Source organism: Penicillium oxalicum, chromosome III (genome assembly GCF_001723175.1).
Source record: "Penicillium oxalicum strain HP7-1 chromosome III, whole genome shotgun sequence".
NCBI classification, from domain to species: domain Eukaryota; kingdom Fungi; phylum Ascomycota; class Eurotiomycetes; order Eurotiales; family Aspergillaceae; genus Penicillium; species Penicillium oxalicum.
This window is the reverse complement of record NC_064652.1, coordinates 1,458,269-1,473,798: the sequence shown is the minus strand read 5'-3', so window position 1 is coordinate 1,473,798 and position 15,530 is coordinate 1,458,269. Positions and strand designations below refer to the sequence as shown.

The 15,530-nt window shown below is 53.4% G+C and overlaps 4 protein-coding genes across 4 annotated transcripts; 3 read left to right on the top strand and 1 right to left on the bottom strand.

The window, feature by feature from the left end:
- Positions 1-2,183: 2,183 nt before the first annotated feature.
- POX_c03987 (ADP-ribosylation factor-like protein 2) lies at positions 2,184-2,933 on the top strand (the record flags this gene model as incomplete). The annotated part of the gene is made up of 5 exons (XM_050112872.1): positions 2,184-2,251; positions 2,318-2,334; positions 2,412-2,557; positions 2,619-2,699; positions 2,802-2,933. The coding sequence occupies 5 exons, from the start codon at positions 2,184-2,186 to the stop codon at positions 2,931-2,933; spliced, it is 444 nt and encodes a 147-aa protein (XP_049970428.1).
- Positions 2,934-4,716: 1,783 nt separating this feature from the next.
- On the top strand, positions 4,717-9,933 carry POX_c03986 (uncharacterized protein; the record flags this gene model as incomplete). The annotated part of the gene is made up of 5 exons (XM_050112871.1): positions 4,717-4,879; positions 5,058-7,448; positions 7,507-7,708; positions 7,765-9,612; positions 9,678-9,933. The coding sequence occupies 5 exons, from the start codon at positions 4,717-4,719 to the stop codon at positions 9,931-9,933; spliced, it is 4,860 nt and encodes a 1,619-aa protein (XP_049970427.1).
- An 827-nt stretch (positions 9,934-10,760) lies between these two features.
- On the bottom strand, positions 10,761-12,485 carry POX_c03985 (putative D-arabinono-1,4-lactone oxidase; the record flags this gene model as incomplete). The annotated part of the gene is made up of 1 exon (XM_050112870.1): positions 10,761-12,485. The coding sequence occupies one exon, from the start codon at positions 12,483-12,485 to the stop codon at positions 10,761-10,763; it is 1,725 nt and encodes a 574-aa protein (XP_049970426.1).
- Positions 12,486-13,709: 1,224 nt separating this feature from the next.
- Positions 13,710-15,260, top strand: POX_c03984 (3-isopropylmalate dehydrogenase A; the record flags this gene model as incomplete). The annotated part of the gene is made up of 6 exons (XM_050112869.1): positions 13,710-13,760; positions 13,886-13,906; positions 13,978-14,043; positions 14,112-14,207; positions 14,322-14,949; positions 15,028-15,260. The coding sequence occupies 6 exons, from the start codon at positions 13,710-13,712 to the stop codon at positions 15,258-15,260; spliced, it is 1,095 nt and encodes a 364-aa protein (XP_049970425.1).
- Positions 15,261-15,530: the final 270 nt, after the last annotated feature.

Sequence of the window (15,530 nt, the reverse complement as noted above, 5' to 3'; positions counted from 1 at the left end):
GCCTTGGCTGCACCATTTGGCTGTCCTAGGCTAGCCAGTGGTTAGGAGTGTAAACCGTCCACGGCTCCAGAGTCTCCGCTGAGCATCAAGATTGATCATATCAGGCATTGTAAGATTTCATTTGAGGAGAACACCGGGTGCTAACTTATCTACTATGTGCATTTCGCGCTAAAAAGTGAAAGTGACTTCATGCCCGTTGACCTCACTGCCGTCCATGCAGTCTTGCACCAAGAAGTACTATTCACTCGTAGCCTAGGTTCGAGCTCCAATTTCCTTAACGGACACATGCTCGTTCAGTCTGTTTGGGTCCACGCTCGGAACTTCCTGGGCGAGAATCTTACGATCAGCCAGCTTGATTCCATAGTATCCAGCGTCATAGATGACCGCGGTAGGCGTGCGACTATGGTAAAAGTTGGTTTTTAAACTGCCAGCCTCAACCCGCTGGTAATCTTGGCCAGTTCCGATGGCCGCCGACACATGTACACTGCTGTCCGACTTGGCGGATTCTGAATCTGAAGAGCAGTGAAATTCTTCTACTGGAGCAGCACCACATTTCCACTTAGAATCTATGTCATTGATGAGCAGAGACCGTCTCAAAGCACTAGATAATATTTATCCTAACATACTGGGTACAGAAGTAAGCCCAGTGCTTTATTAACATGGATAAGAGATAGTAATTTCTATGCGTGTTATATCAAGTGTGCGAAAGGAATGGTTGAAGGAAGGCTGAGTTACATAAAGGTATGAACGGTCAAGTGAGACTTATCTAGCTTTTCCCACCGGGGCTCAAGCATCGGTTTAGGTTTCGTCCAGAAATAGTAAGAAGGCAGACGCGGATAAGTAGTTGTTTCGCTGGGCCGCCGGTTTCATCGTACGATCATCGTTTCATATAGGGTAGTTGTGCTCAAGATGACTCTTTTTAAAAAGTCGAGGAGATATTCGTCGATGCTCACAGAAGTAAATTTTCGAATTACCTAATTACCACAAAAAGATCGTGGGTCTCCAGAAATCAAGGACAGGAATTGTACCAAGCTCGATTTCTTAGATTTTAACTCTCGAGAGACAAGAATCTTGCCAATTTGCTATATACCATTAACACTAGAGTCATTATGCCAGGCCACAAACAAGATGCTTAGCTTTCTGTTCTGTAAATGCGATGCCAAGCCTTAAGATATGATTCAGCAAGCTTCTCGAACAATTAGAGTTTCCCATCTGTATTTAACTTCTTCATATACAAATACCACAATCGAGAAACTGGTGCCTAGTACACTGTGCACTTGATGGTATTTGTTCAAAGGCTTATGAGTGCTTTATGTTCTGAAGTAATGGCACAGCCCCTGGTGAGAATTCAAATTTCTAATATCGGGGGAGATTTTGCTCAATTTATGATCTGCGTTCATATAAGTATATAAAGGCAGTCCCATTTTTTTCATTGATATAAAGCTTGGTCTGGAAAATAGCTATGAATCGATTCTGCACCGTCCTCTCAGAGGTGAGAGGTCACGGCCTGGTCAATAGAGCCCGTTGAAGAGCTACTACCTCAGGTCTATGGATTAGATAAATCCACTAAAACAGCCTAAAAAGCCGCATGAAATCAGAAATTTTGACCATCATCAAGTCAGAGAATTTCTAAGAACCATCGACAGTATAGATTGTACGGTGCTGAGACATCTATCCAGCGCCCGTTGTGACGTTTCGTAGCCCCCCAAAATTTGTCGCCTCATAGGTAGCAGGGTATTTTTCGGTCATGACAACGCACAACATCTGACCTCATTGAACACACAAGCTGACTGCTCATGGAAGTAAAGAAATGGAAGCATTGTGAAAGTTGGATGTTGAATCAGGCTCCTCTGCAGTTTGCGGTAAAAAGCATGGCTTGCATGATCGAGACAGTCATCCGTTGTATCGATAAAGTGCAGGCCCAAAAAAGCGCCCGCCGCCACCCCCGAGAGCCGCTCCGCTCTATCTGCCCCTCTTCAACAACCTCGGAAAACTTCGCATCAGGGAGCAGCAAGGAGAGATCATGTTGTCGATATTAAGGAAAGCTCGTCTGAAAGACAAGGAGATGCGAATATTAATGCTGTATGTGTCACCTGCAGACTCAAGATACCTGACAAGTCCTAAGTTGGAGAGGGGATAGGGGTCTCGACAACGCGGGCAAGACTACCATTGTTAAGAAAATCATGAACGAAGATGTTACTAAGGTCAGCCCTACGCTGGGCTTCATTATCAAGACCATCGACTTTGAGGGGTGAGTGGCTCAAATTCTGATCATGAAAAAAATGAAGACTGCATTCTGACGTTCCAGCAAAAAAAGATACAAATTGAATATTTGTAGGCCTGTCTTCATCCGCAACCCTGTTCATAACATGGTTCCGTTTAACTATGGCGGCTCTAACCTGCATATATAGGGGACGTGGGTGGGCAGAAAACTCTCCGTTCATACTGGAAGAACTATTTTGAGAAAACCGATACCTTGGTGTGGGTGGTGGATGCTACCGATCGCCTTCGTGTCGACGATTGTCGAGAGGAGCTGGCTGGGCTGTTGCTAGAAGAGGTATGTTTTGGTACTCTAAACCAGCTCAATCCCTGGGACCACTAGCTGAAATAGCCCCCAGCGTCTAATGGGTGCCACCTTGCTGGTCTTCTTGAACAAAACCGACGTGGAACATTGTATGGGGGAAGAAGAGGTCCGCGAGGTAAGCCAGAAAGGGATTGCGTGACCAAACAGGAGCCTCAGACAGGCAGTGTGTGCTCGAATGTGGCACTTGAATTAGGCTAATCTGGAATATTCAATGCAGCGTCTTGGTTTGGATCTCATCAAAACACACAAGTGGACAATTCTTCCATGCAGTGCGATGACGGGCAAAAACTTGACAGAAGGGTTGGAGTGGGTGGTACAGGATGCGAAAGACCGCCTCTTCTTGTATTAGGCTGGAGCGGGGGTCTCTCTGAAGATAGTAATAGTATGTCTGGTTCAGATATCCATTGGAACTGAACTGTGAACAGTGATCTGGATCTGAAGCCTTTTCCAAATGATTGATTGTGTGTTCCAATTGAGTATAGTATTTTAGTTGATTGCCAATTTGACAGCGTACACGGGAATTAAGGGGGTCCGCTTTGATCGTTCCAATTTTCATGCAGCATATTTGAATGGATTTCCTGAATATGTGAAGAGGATAGACAGGCAGGGGATAGGATCCTTTGGACACCTGCCCACCATGGACAGATGGAGACTCCACTTGCAGGCGAACATGTCAAAATAATAGTGGATCGTTGACTGCAGTCAACCGACAGTTGTGCAGCACTAGCGAAAGGGAAGCAGTGTTTCAAGCACAAGAGTGATAAAGCTCCTGCAGCTTGACCCATCGGTGTCAAGTGCCTTCAGACTATCTTCTCAACGGTGCCACACTGTAGTCATCCTTCTCAATCCAACGCCATATTGTGTCTGTATCACTCAGCGATGGCAAGAAAAGTCGTGTTCCATATCGGACCAGATCCAACGGTCCCGCGAGCTGGGCCGTAAGGCATGGCGATATCTCCAGTCACGTGTCAGTGAACAGTGACTGGAGCCGCCTCGGCTCTACGGCTTCAACCAATCACTAGATGAAAAGCTTGGTGATCGGTGACTAGAGGCTTCAACATCAAAGACATGGTAGATTTCTGGCATGTTGGACCTTCAATCCACTGAGTTGGAGAGATTGAGCCTGAGAACGTCCATTGGGCGAGGATATCCGTGCCTAGTTAACTCTGCATACTGGAATCCTTTTCTCTGGCACTGCGAGGTACAGTACTGCATACCGCAGAACCCATGACAGATCATTTCTCATGCTGCTCCATCTTTCGCTTTCTTTCCTTTTCTCTTGACTGTACTGTCAAAGAGCCTCTGCACTATTCATTCCAGTCACGACGTCGGAACCCACCGGCGTCTTCATTGCCTTGATTAGTCTCTTGATCGCTTCAGCACGCCGTTGGGCTCAGCCGGTTTCCCGTTGCATCGGGCACCGGAACCAGACTTGGGAGTCGTCACTCAGCGGCTTTATCCCATGGAACCCGTGGATGGTTATTTCCAAGCAAATTGTGAGCCCTTCAGGCTGGGGCGGGGCGGGACCTGGACCTGATGTTGACTCCACTTTTGCCCACCAGAGGTGTAAACAAACAGAACATGCGAGGAGTGGAAGTGGGAGGGTTCACCCGCGCGGGAAACACCAAAGGCTGTTGAAAATGACCAGGACATCATTCATGTTGCATCTGGTCCCTGGTCAACCGACTCCGCCTTATATAGTATAAGACTCTGTGATACATAGACACTAGACAGGACAGTCACATACAAAAGTACTGGGCTCAATGCACATGGCCCGAGTATCCCGAATGCCAAATGGACAAGCGACTTTGTCCGGCGCACCAAGGGAGTGGAGGGATGTGCGACGACGATCGGAGGAGCCAATGAACTAGCGATGATCACGTCCTTTCCCTCATTTGATTTCCACAGGGCGGAGAACCACTCGGCGGAGGCTGTAGCACACGCTTGCGCTTTGCACCATTGCCATTGCTCGTACACGCCCTGGAGTCTTGTCCCTCCTTTCAGCTTCTCTTTCTTCCTCTTCTCTCCATCTTGACAACCCCTCTCGGATTCCCCCTCCTCCTCGCCAGCTGTTCCGACCGTCGCCGAGTGTGCTGGTTTCTTTGCCTTTCTGCAGTGGGACAACAAGGAGAATGACCGTCCCCGCCAACCCCGATGGGGCCGAGGACGTGAATGATTTCTTGCAGCGCATTCGCGAGCTCGGCGAAAATCGCGATAAGCATGATGAAGAACGTACCAAGAAGTTGGAGGAGGAGATTATGCAAGGCCGGAAAGAGAGACAGGCCCGACGAGCAGGTACTCTTCCCCCCTCCTCCCTCCTCCCTCAGCCCCCGCGGCGATGGCCTCGGGTGTCATCGCCGAATCCTCCGCGGAGTCGAAGTCATACCCTGTGCGATGATCTTCAATCATTGCACCGAAGAAGGCGTCGGAGTCTATCGAGCTGGATACAAGACTAATGAGATCCGCTGTCTAGAGCGAGCACGATCGATTGCCGAGTCACCAACGCTGAGCGCTTTCCGATTGAGTGCCTCGTCACTCAGCCAAGTGTCTGCCATCGAACCGCCCGAGCAACTGGAGCCCACCTTACAGACCTCAGATCTGGACACTACAACTCCATTTTCCTTGAGCGAGGCGCGAGATCAGCCCGCGACGGATCAGCGCCGAAATTCCACCCAAGAAAATGGATTATCGTCCCCCACACGAACAGTTCCGTCCATGCCACGCAGCCGGGCGGGTACACTATCATGGCAGCAGCGCCCATCCTCGCGAGGCCTCGGGAGCACTTCTCCTGGAGCAACATCTCCCAGCCGGTCAAGTCATCTCAGAAATGCATCCACCGCTTCTGACACGCCTGAGTTGTCCCGGGCCCAGATTGCCCAGAGTCTCTCATCCAAAGACCCATCCTGGTTTCGTCAAACTCCAGATCGGGGGGCTGGGTCACCCGCATTGCGAAAGCCCGAGTCACGCTCGCAGAGCCCGTCGGATTTGGGCCCTGCACGTCAGCTACCAGGATTGAGTCGTCCCTCAACCGCCGAGGCCGAGACACCCGAGGAAGCGGAAACCAGGCCCCCTTCAGCGCCACAGACCGCTTCGTTGATCGGCGACAGCAAACGGTTCTCGAGCGTGTCGTCGGTAGCCTCTGCGAGTGCACTCGCCTCTCCAATTGCCCTTACAAATTCCATCAAACTCGACCCCTCGCAGAGCGATACAACACACGACCATGTCCTGCCCTCCCCGACCCAGCGTCGAATGTCTCCAGAGCGGACACGCTCGACTTCACCCACCAAGGGAATGGGTGGGTTTGTTCAAAGTGCAATGATGCGCCGTTCCGACAGCGTATCGAAGCGATGGAGTGCCCAGCTTCCGCAAGGGTTGAGTCGAAGTAACTCGATTCGATCCAACCGCAGTAGTGTGGCAGGACCAAGTATTTCGACAAATGTCAGCGACCTGTCTCCTTTGAAAACAACTCGATTGACAGAGGACTTGGCCCCAGCTCCTCCGTCACAACGGCCAAGCTCAAGTCATGGCGATGTCCGCCCACCTCCGCAAGATTCGACCGAGAGACCGAAAACGCCATCCACCCCCTCACATGAAAAGCGCGCCGAGAGAAGTCCCAATCGGCCTAGCCATTTCGCTCATTCTCGCTCTGCTAGTTCCATGACCGCGGATAGTGTGACCGTTGATACCTCCTCGGGCCCGTTCACTTCTCGGACTATGGACCCTCGACGATGGAGTCCCACTAAGGCGACCTGGCTGGAGAGCGCTCTCAACCGGCCAGAGTCACCCCGGGCGCAGAAGCCTCCACCACCTGAACAGCCATCGTGGGTACGTGACCGGCAAAATCGTGCCAGTGTTGACATTGGCCGACTCAACAATTTCAAAGAAGTGACCCCAATCGGCTTGATGCGAACACCGCCGCCCGGAGGTCACTTCCAGAAGCCCAGCGTTTCGGGAACTTCGGCGATTCTCGGTGTGTCTGAGGCCACCCCAGCTCCACAAGATACAGAGCCCGAATCGTCACCTAGCTCTCCCGTCCCTGCACCTCTTGCCGTCTCAACCCCTGTCACTGCTGAGAGTGAGCCGTCACCAGCAGCCTCTCCTGTGCCTGCTCCACAGAAGCAAGCAGCGGTGTCGTCCGAAAAGGAAGTACAGGATGTCGACTCGAAAAGTGAAACATCTGCCCCTCTCGCCCTGTCGCCATCGGAGCAAAATGACAAGCCGGAAGAACTCAAGGTGCAGCTTCAAAAGAATCCGGGGCAGACCTTTACCAGAAAATCTCCCCCTCCGCCCCTGGCCACGAAGCCGAATTTCTCGCTGCCCCTGAGGGAGCCTCCTCTGTCTAAACCGAAACCACAATCGCCTGTGATTGATTTTCGGGCAAATCTGCGCAAGCGCGAAGTCACCAAAGAGACCGGCCCACAGGCCGAGCCCGAGTTCAAGAACATGTTTGGCAAACTAAGAAAGGCCGAGACACGCAATTATGTCGCGCCGGACGAGCTGAAGGGCAACATTCTTCGAGGCAAGGCTGCACTCAACAACACAGGAGGGCCGGTCAAGACACAACGTGTGGATGAGCTCAAGGACAGCATTCTCAAGCGCAAGGAAGAAATGAAGGCTGGCGGAGGGACCATTAGGCGCAACACGCTGGAAGAGAAGGACGCACCGCCCGTACCCGTACCCGAGGCGATAGCGAAGCGCCAATCGATCGCCTCGACCGCCAGCTCCAAACGCGAGGACGACAACTCGAACGCTATAGCGAAAGCTCTCGACTCACCAAGCTCTGTGCTGAGAGAAACGACGATCCCCTCCCCCGCCAGCTCGCAGAAGCGTCGACATCGCTCTGCCAGATCCGAGATTGGCCGTCGTAGGTGGTCTCAATGGCGAGCCCAGAAGTTCAAAGCCGATCAGCCAGAACAGCGAAGACCAGCAAGCCCAGGTCGGCGCAAGAGCGACAGGTGTAGAAGATGCATCCCCGAACCTCGAGACGCGCCGTGAATCAGCTAGCTCACTCCGTGGCTTGCCATCCTCTCGGCGATCAATACCCACGTCGCCTATCGTGAATCCCTACGCGTCTGCCAAGGGAAATCTCGCCAGTCGTATCAATCCGGCACTTGCAGGCATCCTGTCTCGCGGGGCCCCGCCGGTGGGTGATTCAAGTCCCAGGGATACGACCTTTTCAGCCTCTCCCGATACCTCGCCCACGCCTCCGCGGCGCCGCTCACACATATGACGAAAGCCCGTGCCAGAGGACCCAAGAGAAGACTGCCAGGGGCCTCCGCCGCCCCAAGTGCTTCTGCTTCGATCCCATCCGCGCAGGATACTACGGAGGTTGGTGCCAATTCTACTTCTGAAGTCAAATCCTCGCAGCCCCTTCCCGAGTCCGAGGTCTCCTCAGAGCCTCCCTTGGGGAACCTGCATAAGGAAAGCTCGGTTTCCGATACTGAATCCGCTCAAGCAGTGAGCCCCATAACAAATCAGCACTCCCCCGGACTCAGAGTCAGCTTGCAGAATACAGCCAACCAAGCGACGCAATTTAGACCAGATAGCACGACGCTCTTGTCTCCGACATCACCCCTTTCTCCCGTCTCCCTTCTTTCCATGCCTGACGCCAATTTGGGCGCGTCCCCCAGCGATCATAGCGACAAAGAAAACTTCATCGATCCAGAGACCGACCATTCCAAGGACGTGACCCCCGCGTCGAGCCCCATCTCTGTCCAAACGTCCTTCCCCCCTAAGCCAAGCCCGTCGCCATCACTGGCGCTTTCATCGTCGCCCTCCACCCCCGTAGCCAGGCCGCAATGGGTGCAGACTCCCCGGTATTCCTCGCCATCCTCGCCATCCCCCCTCCGCTCGAGTATCAACGACAAACATGTGATCACGCCAGCAACGCCCCCTCAGAAGCCACTTCCAGATGTGAGCGTAGCGGCCTCTTCACCGCATTCCAAGGCCTTGCCCTCTCCACCCGTCCCGGCCAAGCAAGCCAGCACCACCCTCAATAAGCCCAAGCATTCCCATCAACTGTCTCGAAAGATGTCTGCCCCATCTCTGGTCGCGCAAGCCGCGGAAGCTCACGACATCATGGCCGTCTTTTTCAAATCCTTCCCCAATCCCAAACATCGGATGCACATTGACCCCCAATTGATGTTAACGAAAGAAGTGGAAACGGCCAAATTAAGGACGATCAAGCACTTTACCTGGGAACTCACAGGGGATGGCAAGAGATACGAACTGCCCATCAACCAGGAATACGTCTTGTACGAGGGAAGTATGTACCTGTGCCTGCATGGGTATGAGACACAAGGTCAAACCGGTACCGAAGTCTACCTCTGGTGCGGCGATGATGTTTCAGAGGCTGCTTTGGAAGCTGGTCAGATCTATGCTCGTAAGATCAGCCGCGAAAATAGCTGTAAACTGGCTGTGATTCGACAAGGAAAGGAACCTGTGCGATTCATCCAAGCTCTCGGTGGGATCATCATCACGCGTCGTGGAGCCAGCTCCCGATCGAATTCGTCTGCCTTGTACATGCTTTGCGGTCGCAAGCACTTGGGCCAGATGGCGTTTGATGAGGTCGACTACTCGCTGCGGAGTCTCTGTTCTGGCTTTCCATTCGTGATCTCGGCGCCGTTCGGGAAGCTGTATCTTTGGAAGGGGCGTGGGAGTGGTCCTGAAGAAACGGGCGCGGCTCGTTTGATCAGCATGGACCTGGGGCTGACAGGCGAGTTCGAAGAGTGTGACGAGGGCGAGGAGCCAGAATGGTTCTTTGAAGACTTTGCTGGCTCTCATGAAGGCAATCCGCTGCTGTCCTCAACCTACTGGGCGCTGAAGCCTAAATACCCTCAATTTCGCGCGCGGCTTCTGCGCGTGGATCATGAGCTTGCCCAGCCTACTCGGTTCTGGATGCGCCGTCCCGGGACAGGATCGCCGGTCATTCGGCCAAACGATTCGGTGCAGGAGATCGAGCCATTTTGCTGCCGAGATGTCACTGCGAAAGGCGTCTACGTTTTGGATACGTTCTTCGAGATCTACGTGTAAGCTCACTCCTCAATGCTTGGACCGTTGTGTGCAAATTCCCCAGTTACTGACTTTGTCCCAGGATCGTCGGCGACCAAGCATCTCATAAAGCGGCCGATTTTTCCTCTGCTGTTGTCTTTGCGCATGAGTATGGTATTCTTGCGGCCTCCCTTCAAGACCGACCTTTTATTCCCAAGAGCTTTGTCTCCTTGGGTGGAATTCCTGATCGATGTCAAAGTGCGTTCCGTAAATGGATCTCCCACAGAGTGGGTGCGCCATGTGTGTTCCCGCTCGATGTGGTGATTGAAGCCATCCGTTCACCCGGGCGAGTGGATTGATCACCGAGATCTTTCTTGCCTGTTGGACTCTTTTGTTACTCTTTCTTCTCTGTGTCTCATATCTCCATCATCTCTGTGCATAAATTGGGTGGTAAAAGGAGCATTTTTCTATTTTTCTTTCTTAGGACGGGCTGGAAAGTTGGAGTTTGTCCCCTTCCGTTGTTGTCCGCATCTCACTGATGGTTTGCATTTCCTTGCCTGTAGGAGGCGGGCAGGGCTCTGGGCTTGGGAGTGTCTCTTTTCGTCAAAACAGGATTCTGAAATCAATTTCCACCATCACTTTGTTACAGACAGGGTTTATCAAATATGTTGTGTGTTTCTGTAGTCTTCCAGACACGGGTACTTGATAAGGAATTGACTCATTCCGCCCTAGCTAGGTAGCAGCAAACCACTCGCTACCTAGGGGATCCATCGCGATCAAGGCTCTCTAGTGGGGCACAGGCAGATAGGGAACTGTTTATCCCATTTGGCAAAAGAAAAAAAAACACCAGCCCGCGGTCCGTATAGGGTCCTTCAAACAAATATACCTGGGTGGAGGAGGGGGACTAATATCCTTTTCCAAGCAGGATGGGCACGGCAACTCATCGCGTCAAATGATCTAGAAACGACCGGCCTGTCGTAATTACAAAGTGGGGGAGGGTTCAAGTATTTGTTCAACTGTCCAATTTTCCTTCCCATTCGGTTGGTCTCGTCCATCTTCCACTTGCCATCTATCAAGCACGTTCATCTCCCCACTTGGCCGAGGGCATCATATGGACAACGGTCACCTGCACGAGCAGGAACCTGTAATGTTTGCTTTTGCACTCTGTAGCGTCAGTCGGAGCTGATCATGCGCCGTGGACGAGAATGCTGGCCTCTCCTTTAGAGAGTACTTCGTAACTTTCATCGCTGCCTTCGGTGGTGGGGGGACTGGGCGATGAGGAGCGATCAGCGGGCAGTTCGTCCGCCTTGTCCTTTTGACTGTTTTCAATCTCCGAGAGAGGTGCATGTTGCCAACGACGATCACCCATCCACTCGACTCCGTCGCCTGCATTGCGAGCGCCGAGCGGACGGCGTTCGCGCTCGCGTTCCACCAGGGGAAGCTCTGCCTCCTCGGCCAGGGGCGCGACCACGGGCAAGTTGCGACAGTGCCATTCACCGAGGAACATGCCTTGCGGGTCAACCTCCCCGCGCACCTTCAACCACTGGTCCATGTCCTCCTTGTAGAGACGTTGCAGTTCGGTGGAATCCAAGGTGGTGAAGTTCTTCGCCCAGTGTGGCCGAGCTCCCAGGTCGCGCATGAGCCATTCAAAGGCTTCATAGTACCGTTTCCAGCACGGAGGGTCACGAAGGTATGGCCGGTACAGGGTCGCATTCAGGTAGAGAGTTGGTCCATCACGGCAGGTGGGGTCCAGGAAAGGGCGTGGCTTGGGACTGACGGTCGAGTCTGAGACGCGGACTTCAATCGGGCAGTGCACCCACAAGCCCTTGGGAGAGAAAGGAATGCGAGCGGTTTCCAGGTCACCGTGCAACCAGGCCGAAAGACGGGTGATTGCCTCGGGGCCTCTTTCGAGGGGTAGTGCCCATTCATTCACGAATTGCGAGTAAAGACAGTTCATCAGCAGTCCCTGGCGAGACGGCTGAACGGCTTCGGTCACGACCGCACCGGGACGGAACCCGTACTGCATACCAAAGACAAACCATTCCACCCAGGGCAGAATACGGGGCACATATTGAGCCAGCGCCAGGAGGTTGTGGTAGATGTGGTATCCGAGTGATCCGCCGTAAAAGTTCTTGGGAGCCTGGAGCGGCTTGTCGGTCGGGTCAGCATGCCAGACAATCGCCCCCTTCTCGTAGGGCATCCACCACACCCGGACGAATTCGTGCGAAGTCCACAGGCCGGTCGACCACTCGCTCAAGACCTTGGAGAGAGAGTATCGCTCCTGGCGCCACGCAACATTAAAGGCACGCCGAGCCTTGAAGGTAACCTCCACCACAATCCCAAGCGCACCCAGGGACACGAGCGCAGCGCGGAAGAGGTCTGGGTTGTCCGTCGCGCTGCAGCGTACGAGTTCACCGTTGGCCAGCACCAAGCTCAGGCCCTCGATACATTCAGAGAGCAGACCGTGGCGAAGGGAGCTGCCATGGGTTCCGGTGGCAATGACACCGGCAATGGACTGGCTGTCAATGCTCCCGAGGTTGTCGAGGGTCAGGCCCTGCTCCTCGAGCTGTGGGCCAAGCTGATACAGACGAATGCCAGCCTGAACGGTCACCAAGCCCGTGTCCGTGTCCACATGGAGGATGCGATTGAAATCATCAAGATTGACAAGCCAGGCGGAGGTACACGTCAAATCGGAGGGCGAGTGGCCACTGCCGACGGTGACCAGGCGGCGGCGGCATCGGCGTGCAAGGGTCACCAGCTGCTGAACCTCCTCGATCGATCGTGGGCGGATGTAGAGCTCGGGTCGAGAGAAGAAGGTCTTGGCCCAGGTGTGATGCAGATGGTCGGTGGTTGCGTGGAAAGGAACAGCGGGGTCGAGCTTTTCGAGCTCGCGAGCGATGAAAGGGTCCATAATTGGCCAAAAACCGGGTGGGCCGTTGGATGTTTGGAGTCGATGAAGTGTCGGATGCTTTTTCTGGATCACGGCATCATGCCTGTAGGCGCAATTCACCTCTGAGATGGACAGGAATGTGTTGAGGAGGAAGTTCCGGAAGAGTGGGAAGAGTTTCGAACCAGAGAAGAGAAAAAGAAAAAAAGCCGAGTCGAACAGGCTGGCGCCATCAACGCTAAGAACGGATAGCAACCATCTCGACGGGCGATGCGGAGATAAAAAAAAACAATCTGGGCGCATTCCGTCCCGATCGGGTCCACTCCTTCTGCAGGTTTCCTATCTGATTCGATTCTGGAAACTTTACTGGAGAGTCACTAGTGCGATGCACATTGTACAGTGTGACCAGGATCGCATGGTTCCTGCTTCTAGTCTATTCTGTCCAAGACCTGTCCACGACGGGCGCCAGCATACGTGAATTGCCCAGCAGGTCGTTTCTATCTTGTTCTGTGGCACTCCTTCATCGCCGATCGATCGATCGCCCGAGCCATGGAGCTTTTCATACTTCAACCATATGGTGCTCTGCGAAACTTTGCTGGCATCCATCTGGGAGAGCGGTGGCATTTGATTCAGCTATCGCGAGGTGGTCATCATTCACCCATGCTCTTCACTTTCTGGATGTTTTCGCCCAGATGAAAGGGTATGCAGGGCTCCATTAGTCCATGTTCTCAAGATAGAGGTCACCCACAGACACATCAATGATCTGGTAGTTAGACCTGTGAAACTATTTTTACTCTCTTGGGCAATGTTCATGTTGCGCCCTCAATCCCACCAAGATGCATCTTCGCAGCTCGACTCGCAGAGCCAGCGGGAAGCGGAATCGTCCATTCGTCAAGTTCTGCCTCACAGAGGCACCGAGGCACCGAAGCACCGAGTCTCTTCCCCATCTCTGCTTACTTGCAGCACCGATGGCCCCCGAGGGTCTGCCACGACCGGATACTCAGTAGCAAAGGTGGATGCTCTCGATCGCCACGAATCGGCCAGGCGGGCAGCGTCGGGGGGAAAATCATCAAAGCGGTCAAGTGGGTTCGCGTTTGGCCGATTTCGGAGTTGGCGGGGGATGATCCTCGCAACCGCAATCCCACCTTCTTTAAAGCTCCATTCCCCAACTCCTGCGTCGCCAATTGAGTCCCCTTCAATTCACAATACTACACCTGTCTCTTCGCCTTTGCTACCTTCTTCTTCATAATGCCTGCTTTCAATGTTGTCGTCTTTGGTGGTGATCACTGTGGTCCCGAGGTATGTCGAGATACTGGCCCCGTGCCCACCCCACCATCCTTTGAGCTCCGGAGAGCTTGAAGAGCACACGCGGAGGGTTGAGAATCGAACAGAGCACAGGTAGCTAACACAAACCAATGTGATAGGTGACCGCCGAGGCTATTAAGGTAACTGCGATCTGGGACTCCGTCTTGCCATGCCACGCCCAGCTAAAGCCTGACCTTTCATGCTTGTCCAGGTTCTCCAAGTGATTCAAAAGCACCGTGATGTGTCATTCAACCTGCAAGATCACCTTCTTGGTGGAGTATGTGATCAACTATCACTCCCCTTATGCATTGATGTCAGTCCAAGAGGCTAACTATTAGAGTGCAGGCCTCAATCGATGCCACCGGCTCCCCTCTCACCGACGAAGCTCTGGAAGCTGCCAAGAATGCCGACGCCGTCTTGCTCGGTGCTATCGGTGGGCCGGTACGTCTATCCCACCTCGACGCGAAAGCACGAACCGCAATAGCATAGAATATAAGGCAACCCCCACACATAAGAGTGCATAGTGACTGATTTCTATTGCTTTGCCGACACTAGAAATGGGGCACCGGCGCGGTGCGTCCCGAACAGGGTATTCTGCGTCTGCGCAAAGAGATGGGCACCTTTGGTAACCTGCGGCCATGCAATTTCGCCGCCCCCTCGCTGGTCGACAGCTCTCCACTCAAGGCCGAGGTCTGCCGTGGGGTCGATTTCAACATCATCCGTGAGCTGACGGGTGGTATCTACTTTGGCGACCGCAAGGAGGACGATGGGTCCGGCTACGCCATGGACACCGAGCCCTACTCACGCGCGGAGATTGAGCGGATCATTCGTCTGGCCGCCCACTTGGCGCTGCAGCACAACCCTCCTCTGCCCGTCTGGAGTCTGGACAAGGCCAACGTGCTGGCCACCAGCCGTCTCTGGCGTAAGGTCGTCACCGAGGTCATGGCCAAGGAGTTCCCCCAGGTCCAGATTGGTCACCACCTGATCGACTCGGCGGCAATGCTCATGGTCAAGGACCCCCGGAAGCTGAACGGCATTGTCGTGACGAGTAACCTCTTTGGTGACATTATCAGTGACGAGGCCAGTGTGATTCCCGGATCGCTCGGTCTGCTGCCCAGCGCCAGTTTGAGCGGCATCCCCGATGGCAAGAACCGTGTCAACGGTATCTACGAGCCTATTCACGGTATGTTTTTTCCCCTGTAAATTCCAAGCGTCCAACAGACACACGCACACACGTATATACAATGCTAACACTTTTTAGGGTCCGCCCCCGACATCTCCGGCAAGGGTATTGTCAACCCCGTGGCAGCCATCCTCTCCGTCGCAATGATGATGCAATACTCCTTCGGCATGTTCGACGAGGCCCGCATCATCGAGAAGGCGGTCGAGAACGTTATTGAGGCCGGTGTCCGCACTGGCGACATTGGTGGCAAGGCAACAACGACCGAGGTGGGTGATGCCGTCGTTGCGGAGCTCGAGAAGCTGCTCCAGTAGAGGAGAACATGGCCCGGAAAACACAAAAAAGTCTCGGTTCCTCTCCCTCTTTATATGACATGTAATGACTGTTGAACACCCCAAAAATGAATACCCACTTTTCGGTTCTTTTTCCTGAATTTGCGAGCCGGTCTCTCTTGAAGATCATTTGGTATCTAAATCTGTCCAGACGAGACCAATTGAGCTCAGGATTGCTCGGTGAAGGGTCTCATTCGTTCCTGTCGTTTAGATGTGATGGAAAAGTTCAGGATGCAATAGGTAATGCGGCTC